This window comes from Saccopteryx leptura, chromosome 10 (genome assembly GCF_036850995.1).
Source record: "Saccopteryx leptura isolate mSacLep1 chromosome 10, mSacLep1_pri_phased_curated, whole genome shotgun sequence".
In the NCBI taxonomy this organism is placed as follows: Eukaryota; Metazoa; Chordata; class Mammalia; order Chiroptera; family Emballonuridae; genus Saccopteryx; species Saccopteryx leptura.
Window position 1 is genome coordinate 8,976,445 of NC_089512.1, and position 23,528 is coordinate 8,999,972.

Below are 23,528 nucleotides of genomic sequence, written 5' to 3' on the forward strand. Positions count from 1 at the left end.
TTAATTGTCTTCCCCACCCCCAATCTACAGTAAACTACAGTTTCTACAAGCTCAGAGAGACCCTGGAACCCCCTAGCTCCACACTGGTGGGCACTCAGTAAACAGTTGTGAAGAAGTTGAGACATAGTATCTGCCTTGTCTGTTGTCCAGAGCCCGCTGCCTGTAACAGCAAAGTGAATACAGAAACCACCTTCCTGGACCCACGGGAGAAAGCAGGATGGAACTTCCAACCAGTACAGTGGACTGGGACAGGACCACAGAATTGGACCATGGGGACACAACCAAATGCCAGAAAGAACACTTGCAGTCTTTTGTAGCTCAGGTGCTGTCCCTTTTGTACTCCCTGGTATTTGTCATTGGCCTGGTTGGCAACATCCTGGTGGTCCTGGTCCTCTTGCAACACAAGAGGCTCAAGAACATGACCAGCATCTACCTTCTCAACCTGGCCATTTCTGACTTGCTCTTCCTCTTCACGCTGCCCTTCTGGATTCACTACTATCGGACAGATAACTGGGTGTTCGGCGATGTCATGTGCGAGTTGCTGTCGGGGCTTTATTACGTAGGTCTGTACAGCGAGATCTTCTTCGTCATCCTGCTGACCATCGACAGGTACCTGGCCATCGTCCATGCTGTGTTTGCCCTGCGGGTCCGGACCGTCACATTTGGTATCATCACCAGCGTAGTCAGCTGGGTCCTGGCCAGCCTGGCTGCCATCCCAGACTTTTTCGTTTCTGAGTCCCAGGATGAGTTCAATCGTTCCTCCCACACTGTTTATTTCCCTCTTGAATGCTACAAACCTGGGAAAGGGATCCTGACTCTGACACTGAACATCCTGGGGCTGGTCTTGCCTCTGGTGATCATGATCGTCTGCTACACGGGGATCATAAAGATTCTGTTCAGACGGCCCAATGAGAGGAAGTCCAAAGCCGTCCGTCTGACTTTTGTCATCATGATCATCTTTTTTCTCTTTAGGACGCCCTTCAATCTGACTCTGTCTATTTATGCTTTTGAAGACACTTTATTGATCTATAACTGTGAGCAGAAGAAACAGCTACTCCTGACCTTTCAAGTGACAGAGTTGATTGCCTACATGCACTCCTGTGTCAACCCCATTATCTATGTCTTTGTTGGTGAGAGGTTCCGTGAGTACCTACATGAGTCGTTCCACAGGCTACTGTCTCTGAGCCTGGGGAAATGGCTCCCCTTCTCCACACAGAGAACCAGCACAGGGCCAGCTCCATGTCCCCATCCTCAGGGGAGCAAGAACTCTTTAATGGGTTCTGACTCAGCTCCCTGAAAGTGTCCTGCATGCACAATGGCTGGAGAGGAGGCAGCTTGAGTGTCCGTTCAAATTGTGACCACTGACCAGTGTGGAACAACGCCACCTGGGGTTGAGGTAGATCACCTCTGGGGCTTGAGTCTTCTCCGTGAACTTCTCCCTGGAGATGAATGAGTGAACTAGTTCATTCTGGATGAGAGAGCCGAGAGCACCAGCCAAGGGCTTGGGCCAAGCAGAGTTCTAGATTTGTGATCATAAACATTTGTAAACCAAGCCACTGAGCATCCCCTCAACTCCACTCCACCACCAGTGAGCTTGGAAACAGTGATTTCCACAGTTGAGTCACCCCCCTGCAGGGTTTAGGCTGCTGGAAGCCCTGAGGAACATAGAACTCATGATGGCAGAACTTGAGACCTAATGGAAAATAGAATTGGGAAACTGTCCTTGGCAATGAAACTTTTGTTAGAGAAAATTCTTTACTCCATATAATCAAACAGTTCAGGCCAAGGGCCAGACACAGACCTTGTGTATAAAAGGTTGTACATATAGAAATAGCCATGGAAAAAGAAGAATCATTATTTCAAAAACCCAGAAATCAAAATCTCCCCTAAATCCCTCTACCCCATTAGATACAGTGCTGACCAGTTTCCGGCAGCACTACCAACTCCGCATGCACCATTTCAACTGTTATACCAGACTCGGTACAGCAATTTGTGTTTTGTGTCTTGGATATTTTTCATCAAACCCCTCCCAAGATGTCTACCAAGAGGAAATTGTCTTTGTCTATGCCTCAGCCTGCCAAGAAGAAAAGAAAGGCCATCGATCTCGACACGAAAATGAAGGTAATTAAGCAGTACGAAGGACTAAAGAAAGTGAATGTGATTGCACGTGATACAAAGTTATCACACTCAACTGTGTCGACAATTTTGAAAGATAAAGAATTTGTGAATCTGTGAAAGGTTCTGCACCCATGTGATCAACAGTTAGAACAAAGCAACGAAGCAGACCCATCCACGAAATAGAGAAATTGCTATATATTTGGATGGAAGATCAAATTCAAAAATGGACACCATTAAGTGTTTTTACTGTGCAGATGAAGGCGAGAAGTCTATTTCAGACTCTGAAGAAACATGCTGGAGAAGATTACAGTCAAGAATTTGTAGCAATATATATATCATATATGTATAACAATAATGAAAGAAATTTATGATAAAATATGACTTAAAGATTTTTATAACATCATTTCACAGTACTGTACATATAGTCTACTCAACTTATGACCAAATAGTGTTACGACCAGTCTGTGGGAACCAATCGTGATAGTAAGGCGAGCACTAGGTGTATTAGTTTATGTTTTCTCTTGTGCACATTCATGATTATTACAGAGATATATTACTATTTTCACCCTCCTGCTCTGGTGTTTTTAATTAGGATCATGTTCATTACGTTTCCAGCTCAATACATTATTTGAAAGCATTGTTTATGGTGTCGGCACTGAAATCCGCGGCACAGACGCACTCAGATTGACTCGTGTCCCCATGGTGCTTGCACAAATCAATTCACTCCCACGTGGTGACTGAGGACCTGCTCCCGTCAAAGCAACCCTGGGAGACACGGGTGCAGGTGGGAGGGGTGCTCTCCAAGAGCCCTGTGCTCAGTGACGTGACAGCCCCAGGGATGTCAACAGAGCCCGAGTGGGGTGGGTGGGGCTGACACCAGGGATATAAGACCGCTGTGAGTAGAGCCTGCCACCCACATCCTTCCATGTGCTGTGATGGGTCAGGTGCCAAGTGAGATAGTCAGTTTGATCAGGGAAACAGACCTAATTAAAATGCCTGGCAGGGACTTGGAGGGCCAGCACCAAATCACTTTGTAGCTTCCGTACAACTCTGAAAGTAGTTTGTCTTAGCTCTTAATTTAGCAAATTTAAAACCAATTTGAAAAAATAATTAGGTGAAACAGTGTAAGTAAATTTTGAATATGAAAAGTATTTTACTGTAAAAGAAATTGGCCTGCTTATAAATCTACACACATTATAAAACATAAAATACAAAAATGTTAACACAGACAAAATATGTATGTAACAAACTAAAAATTGAGACCAAAGTGCTACTGTCAACTCCCCTAATATATCAGGAAATTTTACAAATCAATAAGAAAATTACTTGGATTTTTCTATCACATATAATTATTTAACATGCCCAATTATCAAATATTTACAAAGATATTAACAGATAGGTCATAGAAGAAATGCCATAGCTATTAATATGAAATCTCAATTAGTAATCAAAGACATGCTAGTGACAGTGAAACATTTCCTTTGGTTGTTAAGATGATAACTAGATGTCATTTAATTTTATTGATGAAAATACCCAGAGCAGGTAAGAATGCGGCAACACAGTCCCTGTCACGTATTTCTGATGGAAATGTAAATCCGTGCAGCGTTTCTGAGAGGCACTTTGGCAATGGGTATCAAGATCATTTAGAAAGTACATCTGGTCATCCTCTGTCCAAGAATCGTCACAGATAATGGTAACATGCAGCACATCTGGGAAGTTTGTTAACCGAGGAAGGGTTAAATAAGTGCTGTAAGTATGAGCTAAGATACAGGCACAAATGACTTCTAAATAAATTTATTGACATGAATATCCTTGTTTTTTAAATGTTAAATAAAAAAGAAAAATACAGAATCTTCTGGTTCATATTTTATAATATATATGCAGAATACAATAACAGAAAGAAAATAGACCGCAAAATTTTATGGGATTATGTGTGGATCACTCAGAGCTTAATCAGAGACATGACGTGAGATAAGGGTAAGGTTTCCAAACTGTGTGCCGAGGCACCCAGGGGCCACAGTAACTCACAGTTCCAATTTTTAGGGGCTCCACACTGCACCTGACATTTCCTGGACACCCTGGGAACTACAAATAGGAGAAAGTTCACAGTTTCAATATTAGATTGTGGCGCATTCCTTGCAAAGTGGGCGTGTCTCTGCAAAGCCGGGTTTCCGGTGATTTGAGATAAATCAGTGTGGAACAGGAACTGAGGGGACAGTGTCCCACGGATTCCAACATCTACCCACCAGGTGTACATATCCCATTGGCATGTATTATTTAAAATGAAATAAAATATATGTATTTTTCAATTTGTATTTATTTTCCAGCAGCTATAGACAAAATCACTTCAGTTGTTTGAACCTAAACACTTATGAGGGGAACAGTTCGGTTCTTCCTTTGCCCTCTGGTCGCTGAGAAAAAGGACTGAGTGAGACCTTAAGGGCTCCGGAAACTGCATTTCCCTGCATTACTTTGATGCCCCGAACAATGTGTATCATATGCTCTACCTGTGTTAAAAATAAAAAGTACAAAAACTGTGTGTGTGCTTCTGTGTGTGTGTGTGTGGGGGGGCTCTCACCACTGAAGCCCTAGGGAACAGGTTGTGATATCGGGGAGGGGACAGCCCACTGAGCAGCAGCTTGTTTAAGCCTCCAGCTATAAGCACGAGAAGTCTTCCCACTCTAATGAGGGCCAGCCCAGCTCTCCCTGGGAGAGATCACTCAGGGCCTGCAGACAAAGGACCAGTGAAAGTCTAGATCCCAAATGTGAGCGTGTATCGGAATCACGAGGAGGTCCTGTTAAAGCCAGAACATCTGATTTAGTAGGTTTGAAAAGAGACCTCAGAATTCGCATTACTTGAAAGTTCTGGGGGGTATTGATGTTGCCGCTCTAGAGCCCTAACTTCGAGAAACCCTGCTGTAGGTAGTTCCGTGTCCCTCCTATCCAGGGGCGTTCATCCCTGGACCAGGGTATCCCCCGGCCATGACATTCATTGTTTCTTACTGCAGTGACTTGCTTAATAGTCTGTGAGGCTGGCTAGGCTGTGGGCACCTGAAGAACTGTATCAGTCTCTCTCGGTCACAGCTACATCCCTATCACTTATAGTGCCAGCATGTCATGGGTACTTGATAAATATAAATGAAGTGAACAAGTATATGTGCCTGGCATGTCCTGTCTGTGTCGTGGGGGACACAGAAGCCTAGAGCAGAGCTGGAAAGCTGGTCAAGGATCACAGGTAGTGACCATGTCTCTTACTGTACACATGACCAAAGAAGGGGCCGGTGTCACAAGCTTTGTTCTCTGGAACTGACCCGCCAGCCAAGTACGACAGATAAGCAGGCACACACAGACCTTCCATTTCCTGTTGCGGGGTAGGGCTGACTGATGTCCACTTGGCAGAGTGCCCTAGTGGGGGAGGGGCAGGGAGCTCAGCTGTGCCAACACTGGCGTGCATCTGAGTCTCCAGAGCACCCCGTGGGCACGCCCCTCAGCATGCACATCTACACGCTGTAGCCCCTCCGACAACATGGGGCTCCCAGCCCAGGGAGCAGGGCAGACAGGAAGCCAGAATAGCACAGGAAGCAGTTCTTGACCAGCTGTGGGCAGGTCCAGATTACATGGACACTGCCTGGTGTCTCACCACTCAGGCCTGGAGTCCGATGACCCTGCGGGGCCACTGAGTTCCCAGCAGGACCAAACCATGCTGCCCATAGCGGAGGGGACACTGTGACTCTCATCATCAGCTCCTTCCTATTCCTGTCCTGTATTAGGCCCCTGCTGTGTATCCTGGGACCCCTGAAGACTCACTGCGTGCACCTGCATTCATGGTCATAGTTTGCACCTGGGAGGGAGACCCCACATTAAGACAGGCAGCTTTAATGTCTCAAGCACTGCACCAAATCATTCATTCATGTTGTGTGTGTGTGTATCTAACTTGAGTCCTCTCTGTAAAGTTGGCATAAAAACCCTGCCTTACAAAAGATAAAAAGAGACACTTGGGAGATTAAATAACATGCCAAAATCAGTAAAAGTTAGACTTGGGATGGGTAACAGGACTGTCACATGTGAGATTCTCGTCACTGATGTGCGCCCCTCGCCTTGCTGTCCGTACAAAGGTGACAAGTTCCCAGGCCTGTAGCAGTCGCTGTCAATCTGGTTCCCTTCCTGCCTCTCTCTCCCACCATCTCTCTACAGACAGGCTGCCACAGGGGAGACCCCTCCCAGCAGATTCATGGGATGTTCCATGATGGCACCTCTTCTATTGTCTTCATTTTCACAGATGAGAAAACTGAGTCTTAAGGGACATGTTCAAAGCATGGTAACATATTATTTCGGGAAGGTACTTTGAAACACGCCTGTGAGAAAGGTAAGCAGACTTTCTGTTTTACAGAAAAGCAGCTGGGACCCAAAGAGACACCAGCACAGAGCAGTTGGTGGCTGCTGTGGGGAGAAGCAGAACTACCATCATCTATGAGACATTTTTCTTGTCCCTGATGCTCATACAAGCTGACCTCGTGCATCCTCCTTTGAGCCTAAGCATCCAGTGTTCTCATTTGATGGAGGGGGAGCCAGGACACAGGAAAGCTAGTGATCAGCCCCCATCTCAAGAGGAGAGCTGGGATTTGAACTTGGCCTGTGTTGGACGATGCAGAAAACAGAAACCTGGGCTCAGAGAGACGGCAAACTCCATCCTACAGACCTGTATTCACTCCAGGCTGGAGGCTCCTGGATGAAACGCCTCTGTGGTTTGGGGGAGTGAGGGGCGCACAGATAGGGGAGAACAGAGGGACAGTGAGCAGTGACAGTGGAAGACTAGGGGCGCCAAAGAGAAGCTGTCGCCTCCCCCTGGTTTACTAACAGGTCATTCTGAGGAACAGAGGAAATAGGGTTCTAGTTTAAACACTTTCATTTATAATCTTAAAAAAAAAAGGAAGAAGAAGAAAAGGCTGCTTACTGACCAGGAGACCCCCCTCCCTGCATCAGTCCCGTTCCCATTCCCAGCCTTCATTTGCTCAACTAGTTCTGGGGAACACCTTACTGCCACCTGCCTCACCCCAAACAACGCCACCTCATCGCCCTCCCCCAATGCCCTTAAGACAGAGCCCGCAGAGAGAAGTGCTGTCAAGTGACCACAGAAAACGTTTACATGGAACTCAGCATCCAGGAAATGTTTGGTGTCCTTACTGCTCCCGCACACTCACTTATGTAAAAAGAGGAATTTGCCTCCTTCTTTGCATTCTCAGTGACTGAGATCCCTAGAGTCTGTCTCCATGTAACACAGGAAGTGAAAGATTTCCTACAGCATCAGGACCTGGAACCTGGAAAACAAAGACTGTAACAGCTCTAGAAACAAAGACTTCGTGGTCAAAATCCTTTGACACCAGAGTAAGTGGCACTTGTCTCCTCTGTCCTGTTGGCCTCTGTGGAGGGTCATCTGGGTGAATCCATGCACGCAGTGCGTCTGATGGTCCCTTGACGCACCTGCAAGGCACCGAACTGCATAGCAATGCTGAGAATGGGAGGATTTATAAGATGGGTAATCAGATGTGAAATAAGCTTTTTGTTGTTGTTTTTAAGAAAGAGAAGCTTTCTTGAATGATGGGACTGACTGATTAAGAACGTTGGCACAGCGTTAAGGAGAAGAGGCACTTTCTGTGGAAGGCTGATCTAGAGGAAATAACTTGAAAAATTTCCCCCTGTGAATGAGAATTATACATGGTGTGTGAAGTCATTGTAGGAGGAGGGAGAGATGAATAGAAAAGTTTATGCAGATGTGGGATGGTTTGAAAGGTTACTACCTTCTTAAGAAGACTAGGATCAAGGATCCTAAAACGCAGACTGCATGCTGACTTTGTAGGAGCTAGGATTTCACCCCCTGAAGGCAGGGAAGTGGCCTGGTGACCTCTTGGAATGCATCCTTCCTGTCCTACTAAAGAAAGTGGAAGCAGAATTTTGTTCTGAGTATACGGGGGTTGCAGCTACTTGGAGTCATTTTTTTTTTTTTTTTTTAATAATTTTATTTTTTTAATGGGGTGACATCAATAAATCAGGATACATATATTCAAAGATAACAAGTCCAGGTTATCTTGTCGTTCAATTATGTTGCATACCCACCACCCAAAGTCAGATTGTCCTCTGTCACCTTCTATCTTGTTTTCTTTGTGCCCCTCCCCACCCCCTATCCCTCTCCCATTCCCCCTTCCCCCCCATAACCACCACACTCTTATCAATGTCTCTTAGTTTCACTATTATGTCCCATCTACGTATGGAATAATACAGTTCCTGTTTTTTTCTGATTTACTTATTTCGCTTCGTATCATGTTATCAAGATCCCACCATTTTGCTGTAAATGTTCCAATGTCATCATTTCTTATGGCTGAGTAGTATTCCATAGTGTATATGTGCCACATCTTCTTTATCCAGTCATCTATTGATGGGCTTTTTGGTTGTTTCCATGTCCTGGCCACTGTGAACAATGCTGCAATAAACATGGGGCTGCATGTGTCTTTACGTATCAATGTTTCTGAATTTTTGGGATATATACCCAGTAGAGGGATTGCTGGGTCATAAGGTAGTTCTATTTTCAGTTTTTTGAGGAACCACCATACTTTCTTCCATAATGGTTGTACTACTTTACATTCCCACCAACAGTGTATGAGGGTTCCTTTTTCTCCACAGCCTCTCCAACATTTGCTATTACCTGACTTGCTAATAACAGCTAATCGAACAGGTGTGAGGTGATATCTCATTGCCGTTTTGATTTGCATTTCTCTAATAGCTAAAGAAGATGAGCATCTTTTCATATATCTGTTGGCCATTTGTATTTCCTCCTGGAAGAAGTGTCTATTCATATCCTCTTCCCATTTTTTTATTGGATTGTTTGTTTGTTTGTTGTTGAGTTTTATGAGTTCTTTGTATATTTTGGATATTAGGCCCTTATCTGAGCTGTTGTTTGAAAAAATCATTTCCCATTTAGTTGGCTTTCTGTTTATTTTGTTATCAGTTTCTCTTGCTGAGCAAAAACTTCTTAGTCTGATGTAGTCCCATTCATTAATTTTTGCCTTCACTTCTCTTGCCATTGGAGTCAAATTCATAAAATGCTCTTTAAAACCCAGGTCCCTGAGTTGAGTGCCTATGTCTTCTTCTATGTACTTAATTGTTTCAGGTCTTATGTTTAGATCTTTGATCCATTTTGAGTTAATTTTTGTACAGGGGGAGAGACTGTAGTCCAGTTTCATTCTTTTGCATGTGGCTTTCCAGTTTTCCCAGCACCATTTATTGAAGAGGCTTTCTTTTCTCCATTGTGTGTTCTTGGCCCCTTTATCAAAAATTATTTGACTATATATATGTGGTTTTATTTCTGGACTTTCTATTCTGTTCCATTGGTCTGAGTGTCTATTTTTCTGCCAATACCATGCTGTTTTGATTGTCATGGCCCTATAATAGAGTTTGAAGTCAGGTATTGAAATGCCCCCAGCTTCATTCTTTTTCTTTAGGATTGCTTTGGCTATTCGGGTTTTTTTATAGTTCCATATAAATCTGATGATTTTTTGCTCTATTTCTTTAAAAAACGTCATTGGAAGTTTGATGGGAATTGCATTAAATTTGTATATTGCTTTGGGTAATATAGCCATCTTGATTATATTTATTCTTCCTAGCCAAGAACAAGGTATATTATTCCATCTCATTATATCTTTTTCGATTTCCCTTAACAATGGTTTATAGTTTTCATTATATAAGTCCTTTACATTCTTTGTTATGTTTATTCCTAAGTATTTTATTTTTTTTGTTGCAATCGTGAAGGGGAATATTCTTTTGAGTTCATTCTCAGTTGTTTCATTGTTGGCATATAGAAAGGCTATTGACTTCTGTATGTTAATTTTGTATCCTGCGACCTTACTGTATTGGCTTATTGTTTCTAGTAGTCTTTTTGTGGATTCTTTGGGGTTTTCGATGTATAGGATCATATCATCTGCAAAAAGTGATACCTTTACTTCTTCTTTTCCGATATGGATGCCTTTTATTTCTTTGTCTTGTCTGATTGCTCTGGCTAGAACCTCTAGTACCACATTAAATAAGAGTGGAGAGAGTGGACAACCCTGTCTTGTTCCTGATTTAAGGGGGAAAGCCTTCAGTTTAGTGCCATTTAATATGATGTTAGCTGATGGTTTATCATATATGGCCTTTATCATGTTGAGATATTTTCCTTCTATACCCATTTTGTTGAGAGTCTTAAACATAAAATTGTGTTGTATTTTATCGAAAGCCTTTTCTGCGTCTATTGATAAGATCATGTGGTTTTTGTTCTTTGTTTTGTTGATATGGTGTATTACATTAACCGTTTTACGTATGTTGAACCATCCTTGAGATTCTGGGATGAATCCCACTTGATCATGATGTATTATTTTTTTAATATGTTGTTGTATTCGATTTGCTAGTATTTTGTTTAGTATTTTAGCATCTGTATTCATTAGAGATATTGGTCTGTAGTTTTCTTTTTTTGTGCCATCCTTGCCTGGTTTTGGTATGAGGGTTATGTTGGCCTCATAAAATGTGTTTGGAAGTATTGCTTCTTCTTCAATTTTTTGGAAGACTTTGAGTAGAATAGGAACCAAGTCTTCTTTGAATGTTTGATAAAATTCGCTGGTATAGCCGTCAGGGCCTGGACTTTTATTTTTGGGGAGGTTTTTAATGGTTTTTTCTATTTCTTCTCTACTGATAGGTCTGTTTAGGCTTTCTGCTTCTTCTTGACTCAGTCTAGGAAGGTTGTATTTTTCTAGGAATTTATCCATTTCTTCTAGGTTGTTGAATTTAGTGGCATAAAGTTTTTCATAGTATTCTACAATAATTCTTTGTATATCTACGGTGTCCGTGGTGATTTCTCCTCTTTCATTTTGGATTTTGTTTATATGAGTTCTTTCTCTTTTTTCCTTGGTAAGTCTTGCCAAGGGTTTGTCAATTTTGTTGATCTTTTCAAAGAACCAGCTCCTTGTTCTATTAATTTTTTCTATAGTTTTTCTGTTCTCTAATTCATTTATTTCTGCTCTGATTTTTATTATCTCCTTTCTTCGGCTGGTTTTGGGTTGTCTTTGTTCTTCTTTTTCTAGTTCCTTAAGGTGGGAAGTTAAGTGGTTCACTTGGGCTCTCTCTTGTTTGTTCATATATGCCTGAAGTGATATGAACTTCCCTCTTATCACTGCTTTTGCTGCATCCCATAGATTCTGATATGTCGTATTGTCATTTTCATTAGTCTGTATATATCTTTTGATCTCTGCACTTATTTCTTCTTTGACCCATTCATTTTTTAAAAGTATGTTGTTTAGTTTCCACATTTTTGTGGGGGTGTTTTCCTCTTTTTTGCAGTTGAATTCTAGTTTCAAGGCTTTATGATCAGAAAATATGCTTGGTACAACTTCAATTTTTCTGAATTTGCTGATGTTGTTTTTGTGGCCCAACATATGGTCAATTCTTGAGAATGATCCATGTACACTGGAGAAAAATGTATACTCAGTCACTTTGGGATGAAATGTCCTGTAGATGTCTATCATATCCAGGTGCTCTAGTGTTTTGTTTAAGGCCACTATGTCTTTGTTGATTCTCTGTTTGGATGACCGATCTAGAGCCATCAGCGGTGTATTGAGGTCTCCAAGTATGATTGTATTTTTGTCAGTTTTTGTTTTAAGATCAATAAGTAGCTGTCTTATATATTTTGGTGCTCCTTGGTTTGGTGCATATATATTAAGAATTGTTATGTCTTCTTGATTCAGTGTCCCCTTAGCCATTATGAAATGGCCATTTTTGTCTCTGAGTACTTTTCCTGTCTTGTAGTCAGCATTATCCGATATGAGTATTGCTACACCTGCTTTTTTTTGGATGTTATTTGCTTGGAGTATTGTTTTCCAGCCTTTCACTTTGAATTTGTTTTTATCCTTGTTACTTAGATGAGTTTCCTGTAGGCAGCATACAGTTGGATTTTCTTTTTTAATCCATTCTGCTACTCTGTGCCTTTTTATTGGTGAGTTTAATCCGTTTACATTTAGTGTAATTATTGATACTTGTGAGTTCCCTATTGCCATTTTATATCTTGCTTTCTGTTAGTTTTGTGTCTTGTTTGATCCTTCTCTTTTGTTTTTCTACCTTTTGTTTTTATTTGGTTGTATTCCATACATCTTTCCTCTGTTGGTATCTTTTTTATCTCATGGGCTTCTGTGGTGGTTTTTTCAATGGTGGTTACCTTTGAGTAATGAAAAGGGTCCCTACCCTGTTCATTGTAGCGAACTATTTTGTGAGTACTTTTGCACTCCATCGTCCTTTGCTACTGTTAATCTCCATCTTCTCCCCCTCTTTCTTTTTGTTGTTGTCACAGTTTAAATTTGGTTTTATTGTGTTCTTCTTGGAGCTTTTACTTGTGGCTCTGTTTTTTTTTGTTCTTTGTATCTGATTGGAGAACCCCCTTTAGTAATTCCTGGAGTGGGGGTTTTCTGATGATAAATTCCCTCATCTTTTCTGTATCCGTGAATGTTTTTATTTCTCCTTCATATTTGAAGGATAGCTTTGATGGGTATAGTATTCGTGGCTGAAAGTTCCTCTCTTTCAGGACTTTAAATATTGGGGTCCACTCTCTTCTAGCTTGTAGAGTTTCTGCTGAGAAATCTGATGATAATCTAATGGGCCTTCCTTTATATGTTGTATTCTTCTTTTCCCTGGCTGCCTTGAGAATTTTTTCTTTGCTGTTGGTTTGTGTCAATTTCATTAAGATATGCCTTGGAGTAGGTTTGTTGGGGTTAAGAAAACTTGGAGTTCTGTTTGCTTCTTGAACTTGAGGCTTTAGTTCTTTCCACAGGCTTGGGAAGTTCTCATCTATTATTTGTTTGAGTATGTTCTCCATTCCATTTTCTCTCTCTTCTCCCTCTGATATACCTATTATTCTTATGTTATTCTTTTTAATGGAGTCAGATAATTCTTGTAGGGCTATCTCATTTTTTTTAATTTTTGAGTCTCTTTCTTCTTCTCTCTGTTGTGCCTCAAGTTGCTTGTCTTCTATTTCACTAATCCTCTCTTCTATCTGACCTGTTCTATTAGCTAAGCTTGTTACTTCGTTTTTCAGCTCGTGAATTGAGTTTTTCATCTCTGTTTGATTTGTTTTTATAGTTTCAATTTCCTTGGACATATATTCTTTGTGTTCATTGAGTTGTTTTCTGAGCTCCCTAAATTGCCTTTCTGTGTTTTCTTGTATATCTCGGAGGATTTTTAGGATTTCTATCTTGAATTCTCTGTCATTTAGCTCCAAGGTTTCCAATATATTAAATTTTTTCTCCATAGATTTTTCCTCATCTAGCTGTGTTACCTCTCTTTCTTTTGTATCCATGATATTCGATTTTCTCTTCCTTAATGGCATCTGAGGGTGGTTTTGTTGATAGTATTAATGAGATTTAATAAAGAATAAAAAGTTTAAAAAAAAATAATAAAAAAAATAAAAAATCGAAAAGAGTTGTTTTTTTTAAAAAAAAATTAATAATGAAATAAAGAAAAATAAAATAAAATTAAAATTAAAAAAAAAAAGGAAATTATTTCCCCCCTCCTTTTTTCCTCTCCTCTCCTCTCCCCTCTTTCTTGAGAAAATCTTGTGGTGGACTGTGAATTATAACAAACAATGCCTGTGATGGAGGGCCTGAATTGGGGAAAAGTAATAAAGGGGCAAAAAAAAAAAAAAAAAAAAAAAAAAGAGCGTATGGACCCACAAAAAGCAAATAAGGAAAAAATTTTGGTCAAGAATAAAATGATTTGCTTTTAGGTGTTGGTTGTCTAAGAGTTATGATGAGAGGTTTAAGAGGAAAACAGAAAAATGGGGGGACAAATTAAAAAATTACTATTGTATTTAGTGGAACAAGAACTAGATAATATGGAGAGCCAGGGATGGGAGCACTGCTAGTGAGTTAAAAAGGTGAAGTAAAAACCCCCCAAAATGCCACAAACATAAGTTTGAGTCCCAGATAAGATAATTTGTTTGTTATTGAGGTTTGAATGAGAGGAGATGTAAAGGAGAAAGGAAGAAACTAATATAGAGGGAGAAAAGAAAGAGAGAGAGAGAGAAAAAAAGAGGGAACCACTAAAAGAAGAAAAAAGAAAGGAGAGAGAGAGAGAGAGAGAGTTAAGGGTTTTGGAGTGCAACCCTCATAGAGAGAAAGGAAGAGAAGAGAAAAGATAATGGGAGATGTAACACTTATGGGTAGTGTAGTTCAAGGAGAGGAGAGAGTAAGACCGGTAGAAAGTTAATCGGCCAAATTGGAGGAGGAGAAAAAAAGTATCAAGAATGAAGATAAGAGAAACAAACGAACAAATATAATAAAATGGGATAGGTTATAAAGTCTGCAGATTATTCTTGATTTTGAGAGGTTATCTTCTTGCTTTTTCTTTTCTCTCCCTCTTCCTGGTCGGTGACTCTGTACCCCGGGTTTTGCCCCTTTGGCACGCTCAGGTGGAGGTTTGCAGTTGATAAGTCTCTATGGCAATGTCATGTATTGTGCTTTAGTCTCGTTGGCAGTCGAAGCTCATTAGCATTTATAGGCTCCGACAGTGAGAGAGTCCGTGTTCCTGGAGCCTTTCTCCTAGTCTTTCCTTCCTCAATTAGTAGCCTGATAATCCAGCTATGGGGTTGCTGCTGCCTCTGCCTGGATAGTAAGAGGCTCAAAGAGCTGGCAACTCCCCACTCTATTTCCACTCAGCACAGGGCTCTGGGTAAGGCTCAGTCAGTCAGAGCTGCTAGCATAATCAGGCGGGCTTTCCGTCCACTCAAAGACCTCTGGCTCTGCCACTCTGTCCGGTAACACAAGCGGGCGCCCACTTCCGGGGCGCTTGGAGGAAACTCTCACTCACTGGCTGCGCGCGCAGACCAGGATATCCGGCCAGCAGTCTCACGCTCTGAGTGAAACCCCCAACCGCGGGGAAAAGTTGCAGCATTGGAATTGAGTCTCGCTCCGTCCCCGTGTGTGGCTTTTGCAAGGCGCTGGGGCTGCCCGAGATTCTGCTTTGGCCCACACAAAGGCCCCTGACTCTGCCCCTCTGTGCGATAACATGGGCGCGCACTGCCGAGGCACTCGGAGGAATCGCTCACTCCTTATCTGCACGCGCAAACCAGGATATGAGGCCGGCCGCGTTTCCCTCTGAGTGAAACACCCTCCAGCACGGAAAATCTCCACCGTTGGAATTAGTTCTCACTCCCTCCCATGCGTGGCTTTCCCAGGGCACTGGGGCTGCCCAGAGACTCTGCCCTCGGCCCACAGAAAGGCCTCTGACCCTGCCTCTCCGTGGGGCAACACGGGCACCCACTGCCGGGGCTTAGGAAGAAATCTCTCCCACTAACTGCGCACCAACCAGGAGACCGGGTAAAATGGCCACGCTGCTTGTCTTTCTTTGTTTGGGTTTGGCGCGAGTGTTAGCTTGTATTGCCCGGGTTGCCACAGGATCAGATTTTCCTCGGCTTGGATCTCCGTGCCACAGCCTGGTTCGGCCGTTTGTGTCGCGGCCTGGATGTATTCACCCCCTTTGCCCGCCTCAGTTTCTATATTCACAGTTACCAGAGAAAGCCGCCCTGTTTAGGTTAGTGAGGAAGGCGGAGCATTTCTTACTCCCTATTTCCTTCGGGGTTTGGTTATATTTTTAGCCAATTTTTCACTCAATCATACCTTTGGGTGTATTGCGAAGCATCTGGAAGCTCCAAGTATAGGTTTTTCTGTTTCTGGTTGAAGATCTTGTTGAGTTTTGGGGGAGATTTATTGGTATTGCTTCCTACCCCGCCATTACTCTGACGTCATCTCTGGAGTCATCTTTTTAAATAGCTTCTCCCCAAAATCTGGAGGGTCTCACATTCCAGAGTAGAGATTCCTAGAAGTTTGCATAGCATGTCACCAGGCTGTGTGTCACTCATTGACATTTTTGTCCCACTCTGACCAGCAGGACAGCTCTTAGGCTATTCAGACTGGCAGGGTGGTGGGTGAGCATTGATGTGCTGCTAAATATTTTGTAATGGGCTCTCCTGAAATGTCCATAGCGGGCTTTCCCGAAAAGAGAGCCCTGATTTCCAGTGTAGCTGATTTTGCATGTAAACATGCCCACTGTGGTTGATTTCAAGTTACCAATATGCTGACTGTGGGGTTTGGGACACATGCACATGGTTGGTTCTTCTGAACAGGAAAAGCCTGCTGCCCCGCACCTCAGGCCTGGTGTCTTTACTGCACAGACTGCCCTCCCTGCTCAGAGACTCCCCTACTCCCAGGATGTAGCATGTTGGCACTGGAAGGTTCCGGGCTCCAGGACCAGATCTAACCACTCTGCTACGACCCTGGAGCAGACTCTTGAGGCAGACAACAGCATGGCCGAAAGGTTGGCTCCAACATGGCCCTTGGTTTATCCTTGAAGGCCCCGCCCCAGCCCCTATACCTTGGGGAGCAGTGTTATTGCATGTTGCCCACTGGTAGGGAAAATAGTGAATGGAGTAGGAGGCCAGGGAGATGGAGGTTAGTTTGTTTAATGGCATCTGACGATGCTGACTCAACGTGCCTTCTCCTCTGCCAAATTTTCCCCAAAGAAGGGGCTCCCAGGGTCAGTGTTGCAAAAGCTGCTCCTTGCGTTTCCAAGTTGCCTGTTGCTTCCACTCTAAACCCTGTGTTCCCCATGATGCTGACTGCTTGCCTATCCGCCAGCCCTTGAAGTGAGAGCAGGAATCAGAAGTTGTCAACTCAGCTATGTTTCTGACATCCAGCCCGGGTTTCTCTAGGAAGAGGGCTATTCCTCAGTCACAGGCTAAGCTTGAGGTGGTGGAATGACCCAGATAAATGGATTTGGGAGGAAATAATAGGGCCCTACCTGAGGTGTCCAACACCCAACCCCACATGGGGCTTCAGTTTCTAAGGCCACTGCAGAAATGTAAGTTTCTCAGCAGGAAACATTGACACAGCGGTGCATAAGGAAGAGCACCAGAGACTCCGGGGTGAAGGGAATTATGATGCAGGCAAGTCCTGCTACATGACTGGGGTTTGAGTCAAAGCTTTCAGATTGGTGGCAACATAGTGACAATCTGAAAATGCAGTTCCCATGGCTGTGTCCATCATCAAGCAGAATTCCCTTTCTAGATTAACTACAGAGAGACCTGGTGGGGAACATGGAGGTCAGGGGACATCAGCCAGAATAGGATTGGAGACTCAGACATTCCTGGAGGCTGGGGTCCTTAGAAATGGTCGGTGTAAGAAAGCAGTTCCCCTTACACTTACTATTGTCCTGGCCAGGGTCAGAGGTGGCTTTTCTCATAATATACCTTACAGTAGTCCTTCAAGGTAACTGATACTTTCTCACATTACAGAAGAGGGACTGAGGTTCAGGGAGAGAGATGAACTCCTTCAAGTTCACACAGCTGGTCGGTTACACCAAAGCCCAAGCTCTGTTTGGGGAGGTGTCCTCAGTAAGTGGTCAGAAAAGATTGGAAAGAGGGCTGAAGAGCAGGTGTGCAGAGTCCTGTAAGGCAAGCCATCTAGTGGTGCTTTCTCGTTTGTGTTGATTTGCATCATGGTAATGTTGGGTAAAACTGTTCCAGAGCTCATTTCTGAGAATTCCAGCTTCCACCTGGATGTGCAACACCGCATGGCTTCAGGCTGTTCTGAGTCAGTCCTCCCGAGAACTCCCTGCTTCTCACCAGGTCACCCGCTCCCCCAGCCTGGCTCTCCACTGAGTCCTCACCTCTCTCAGGAGGCCGATAGAGTTACTGTAGTCCTGCCTGTGTCCCGTCTGGGCTACGTGCAGTGGGCCAGACTGAGCCCACTCTGGTGTCCTCAGTGTCTTCAACTATGGGATGGATTTGCCTCCTAGAATTTCACTGTGGCTGCACTACCAGGATTGGGTGGGATAATATGTGTATTGTCGGACATCCTTGCCCTGCCAACCAAATGATAGGAACATCTGCTAGGCTTTGAGACAACTAAAAAAAGTCAAATAGCCACACAGTTTCATGTACCCGCAGTGCCCTATATCACCTCAGCAAAGAACCTTCTTGAGCCCTGGCCAGTTGTGTCATTGGTACAGTGTCAGCCTGGTATGTGAAAGTCCCGAGTTTGATTCCCAGCCAGAGTACACAGGAGAAGCACCCATCAGCTTCTCCACCATTCTCCCTCTCCTTTCTCTCTACCTCTTTCTTCCCCTCCTGCAGCCAATGTTTCATGGGAACAAAATTGACCCAGGCGCTGAATATGGCTCCATGGCCTCTACCTTAGGTGCTAGAATGGCTCTGGTTGCAATGGAGCAATGCCCCCGATGGGTAGAGCATCACTCTCTAGTGGGCTTGCTGGGAGGATCCTAGTTGGGCAAATGTGGGAGTCTGTCTGTCTGCCTCTCCACTTCTCACCTCAGAAAAAAGAAAATAAAAGAATCTTCTTAGCTCCAAAGGCCATGAAGATCCATGGGTAAGTTTTTGACTCTCAGCCAGGACTGATTCCTTTGCCATGTCCTTCCGTGGACTTTCATATGCAAGGTCCCTGCTCTGTGATTGGAGGCAAAGAGTTCAAGTGTTTACAAGGGTGGACGTGAGAACGATACACACAGGAGTTGAGCTCCAGCTCTCATTGTCCCCAGATGTATCTGATCCACGGTGAACCTCTCTGTCATCATGTCTAAAATGGGAGACATAAACGGCACCCTCCCGGATTCTTTAACACAGAGTCCAATGACAGGTCCGTGGGAATCATGAGGGAAGCGTTGGTGATGAAGAATGAGGTTGCTCTCCCTTTGTCTGGGTGCTCCATCCACCAGACGTTCCCTTCCCAACAGTCATTGCCAAAGTATTTGACTTCATGATTTGTGCACTCATTTGTTTATTGTCTGCCCTTCCCCCCGGCCTCACACACACACCATTAAACTACAATTTCTATGACAATGAAAAAGATCTTTTTTTTTTTTTTTTAATAAATTTTTATTAATGATAATGGGATGACATTAATAAATCAGGGTACATATATTCAAAGAAAACATGTCTAGGTTATTTTGTCATTAAATTATGTTGCATACCCCTCGCCCAAAGTCAGATTGTCCTCCACCTCCCTCTATCTAGTTCTCTGTGCCCCTCCCCATCCCCCTAACTCTCTCCCTCCCTCCCTCCCATGTCCTCCCTCCCCCCACCCCTGGTAACCACCACACTCTTGTCCATGTCTCTTAGTCTCGTTTTTTGTTGTTGTTGTTTTTTTCTTTTATAAAAGCTGGAAACGGGGAGAGACAGTCAGACAGACTCCCGCATGCGCCCGACCAGGATCCACCCGGCACGCCCACCAGGGGGCGATGCTCTGCCCATCCTGGGCATCGCCATGTTGCTACCAGAGCCACTCTAGCGCCTGAGGCAGAGGCCACAGAGCCATCCCCAGCGCCCGGGCCATCTTTGCTCCAATGGAGCCTTGGCTGCGGGAGGGGAAGAGAGAGACAGAGAGGAAAGTGCGGCGGAGGGGTGGAGAAGCAAATGGGTGCTTCTCCTGTGTGCCCTTGCCGGGAATCGAACCCGGGTCCTCCCCACGCTAGGCCGACGCTCTACCGCTGAGCCAACCGGCCAGGGCCTTAGTCTTGTTTTTATGTTCTACCAATGTATGGAATCATGTAGTTCTTGTTTTTTTCTGATTTACTTATTTCACTCCATATAATGTTATCAAGATCCCACCATTTTGCTGTAAATGATCTGATGTCATCATTTCTTATGGCTGAGTAGTATTCCATAGTGTATATGTGCCACATCTTCTTTATCCAGTCTTCTATTGAAGGGCTTTTTGGTTGTTTCCATGTCTTGGCCACTGTGAACAGTGCTGCAATGAACATGGGGCTACATGTGTCTTTACGTATCAATGTTTCTGAGGTTTTGGTGTATATACCCAGTAGAGGGATTGCTGGGTCATAAGGTAGTTCTATTTTCAGTTTTTTGAGGAACCACCATACTTTCCTCCATAATGGTTGTACTACTTTACAGTCCCACCAACAGTGGATGAGAGTTCCCTTTTCTCCGCAGCCTCTCCAACATTTGCTATTACCCGTCTTGTTGATAATAGCTAATCTAACAGGGGTGAGGTGGTATCTCATTGTAGTTTTGATTTCCATTTCTCTAATAACTAATGAAGCTGAGCATCTTTTCATATAACTGCCTTGTCTCTGTTGTCCAGAGCCCACTGCCTTTACCAGCAAATAAATACAGAAACCATCTACCTGGACCCACAGCAGAAAGCAGGATGGAAATTTCCAACATTTCAATGGACTATGATGGGACCACAGAAGTGAACTACGGGGACACAATCCCATGCCTATACGAAACCTTAAGGTCTTTCGGAGCTCAAGTGTTGCCCTCTTTGTACTCCCTGGTATTTGTTATTGGCCTGATTGGCAACATCCTGGTGGTCCTAGTCCTCTTGGAACACAAGAGGCTCAAGAACATGACCAGCATCTACATCCTCAATCTGGCCATTTCTGACCTGCTCTTCCTCTTCATGCTGCCCTTCTGGACTCACTACTATCGGAAGGCTACCTGGGTGTTCGGCAATGTCATGTGCAAGTTGCTGTCGGGGCTTTATTACTTAGGTCTGTACAGCGAGCTCTTCTTCATCATCCTGCTGACCATCGACAGGTACCTGGCCATCGTCCATGCTGTGTTTGCCCTGCGGGTCCGGACCGTCACATTTGGTATCATCACCAGCATAGTCAGCTGGGTCCTGGCCTTCCTGACATCAATTCCAGACTTTTGCTTTATGAATTCCCAGAGATTTGGAGATGGTTACATCTGCAGCTTCAATATTCCTTATAAGTACTACAAACATTGGATATGGTTCCTGCCTCTGAAACGAATCATCCTGGGGCTGGTCTTGCCTCTAGTGATCATGATCGTCTGCTACACGGGGATCATAAAGATTCTGCTCAAACGGCCCAATGAGAGGAAGTCCAAAGCGGTCCGTCTGATTTTTGTCATTATGATCATTTTTTTTCTATTTTGGACGCCCATCAATCTGACTCTGTTTGTTTTTGCTTTTGAAGACACTTTGTTAAACAATAACTGTGAGCAGATCAAACAGCTAATCCTGGCCAGTCAAGTGACAGAGGGGATCGCCTACATACACTGCTGTGTCAACCCCATCATCTACGTCTTTGTTGGCGAGAGGTTCCGCAAGTACCTGCGTGAGTTGTTCCACAGGTTCCTGTCCTGAGCCCGGGAAACGGTTCAACCTCTTCCATACATAGAACCAGGACAGGGCCATCTCCATGTCCCCATCCACAGGGGAGCAGGAACTCTTCGATGGGTTCTGACTCAGGTCCCAGCAAGAATGACTTGCCAGACACGGTGACTATAGCTGGAGGGGAGGCAGCTTGGGTGTCTTGGTCATATTGTGACCACAGACCAGTGTGGAGCAACGCCACCGGAGGTTGAGGTGGATCACCTCTGGGGCTTGAATTTTCTCCGTGAACTTCTCCCCGGAGACGAATGAGTGAGCTAGGTCATTCTGGAAGACAGAACAAAGGGCGCCAGCCAAGGGCTTGGGCTAAATAGTTTCAGATTTGTAACGAAAAACCATTGTAAACAAAGCCACTGAGCATCCACATACCTCTTCCCCCACCACCAGTGAGCTTGGAATCAGTAATTTCTACAGTTGAGTCGCCCGCTCTACAGGGTTCAGGCTGCTGGAAGCCCTGAAGAACATAGAACTCATGATGGCAGAACTTGAGACCTAATGGAACATAGAATTAGGAAACTGTCCTTGGCAATGGAACTTTTGTTAGAGAAAATTTTTATACTCACTATAATCAAACAGTTCAGGCCAAGGGCCAGACACAGACTTTGTGTATAAAAAATTGTACATTTATAAATAGTGATGGAGAAAGTACAGTCATTATTTCAAAAACCCAGAAATCAAAATTTCCCCTAAATCCCTCAACCCCAATACAGACGATGTACATTTCTCATGAACTTTCTATTATTTTATGTTTTCTCTCATGCAAATTCATGATTATAACAGAAATGTACTACTATTCTCACCATTCTGCTCTCGTTGTTTTTAAGTAGGAGCACGTTCAATCAAGTTTCTAGCTCAATACATCATTTCAGAGCATTGTTTATGGTGTCGGCACTGAAATCCACGGCACAGACACACTCAGATTGACCCGTGTCCCCATGGTGCTTGCACAAATCAATTCACTCCCACGTGGTGTCTGAGGACCTGCTCCCGTCAAAGCAACTCTGGGAGACACAGGTGCAGGTGGGAGGGGCGTTCTCCAAGAGCCCTGTGCTCTGTGAGGTGACAGCCCCAGGGATGTCAACAGAGCCCGGGTGTGGTGGGTGGGGCTGAGACCAGGGATATAAGACCGCTGTGAGTAGAGCCTGCCACCCACACATGCACCGCATCCTTCCATTTGCCGTGATGGGTCAAGTACCAAATGGGATGGTCAGTTTGACCAGGGAAACAGGCCTAATTAAAATGCCTGGCAGGGACTTGGAAGGCCAGCACCAAATCACTTTGTAGCTTTTGTACAACCCTAAAAGCCGTTTGTCTTAGCTTTTAATTTTTAGCAAATTTAAAACCAATTTGAAAAATAATTAGGTGAAAGAGTGTAAGTAAATTTTGAATATGAAAAGTATTTTACTGTAAAAGAAATTGGCCTGCTTATAATTTGACACACATTATAAAACATAAAATATAAAAATGTTAACACAGACAAAATATGTATGTAACAAACTAAAAATTAAGATCAAGATGCTACTTTCAATTCCCCTAATATATCAGGAAATATTACAAATCAATAGGATAATTATTTGGATTTTTCTAACACATATAATTATTTTATATGCCCAATTATCAAATATTTACAAAGATATTAACAGATAGGTCATAGAAGAAATGCCATAGCTATTAATATGAAATCTCAATTAGTAATCAAAGACATGCTAATGACAGTGAAACATTTCCTTTGGTTGTTAAGATGATCACTAGATGTCATTTAATTTTATTGATGAAAATACCCAGAGCAGGTAAGAATGCGGCAACACAGTCCCTGTCATGTATTTCTGATGGAAATGTAAATCAGTGCAGCGTTTCTGAAAGGCACTTTGGCAATGGGTATCAAGATCATTTAGAAAGTACATCTGGTCGTCCTCTGTCCAAGAATCGTCACAGATAATGGTAACATGCAGCACATCTGGAAAGTTCAATAACCGAGGAAGGGTTAAATAGGTGCTGTAAGTATGAGCTAGGATACAGGCACGAATGACTTCTAAAATAATTTATTGAAGTGAATATCCTTGAATTGTTAATGTTAAATAAAAAAGAAAAATACAGAATTTTCTGGTTCATATTTTATAATGCAGAAGACAAAAACAGGGAGAAAAAAGCTGCAAAATTCTATGAGAT

General features: G+C 43.4%; 1 protein-coding gene and 1 pseudogene across 1 annotated transcript; both read left to right on the forward strand.

Moving 5' to 3' along the window:
• Positions 1–217: 217 nt before the first annotated feature.
• Positions 218–1,284, forward strand: LOC136382580 (C-C chemokine receptor type 1-like). The gene is given in 2 exon segments (XM_066352015.1): positions 218–1,205; positions 1,208–1,284. Coding segments are annotated over 2 exon segments (1,065 nt in total).
• Positions 1,285–20,366: 19,082 nt separating this feature from the next.
• LOC136382270 (C-C chemokine receptor type 1-like) lies at positions 20,367–21,432 on the forward strand (annotated as a pseudogene).
• Positions 21,433–23,528: the final 2,096 nt, after the last annotated feature.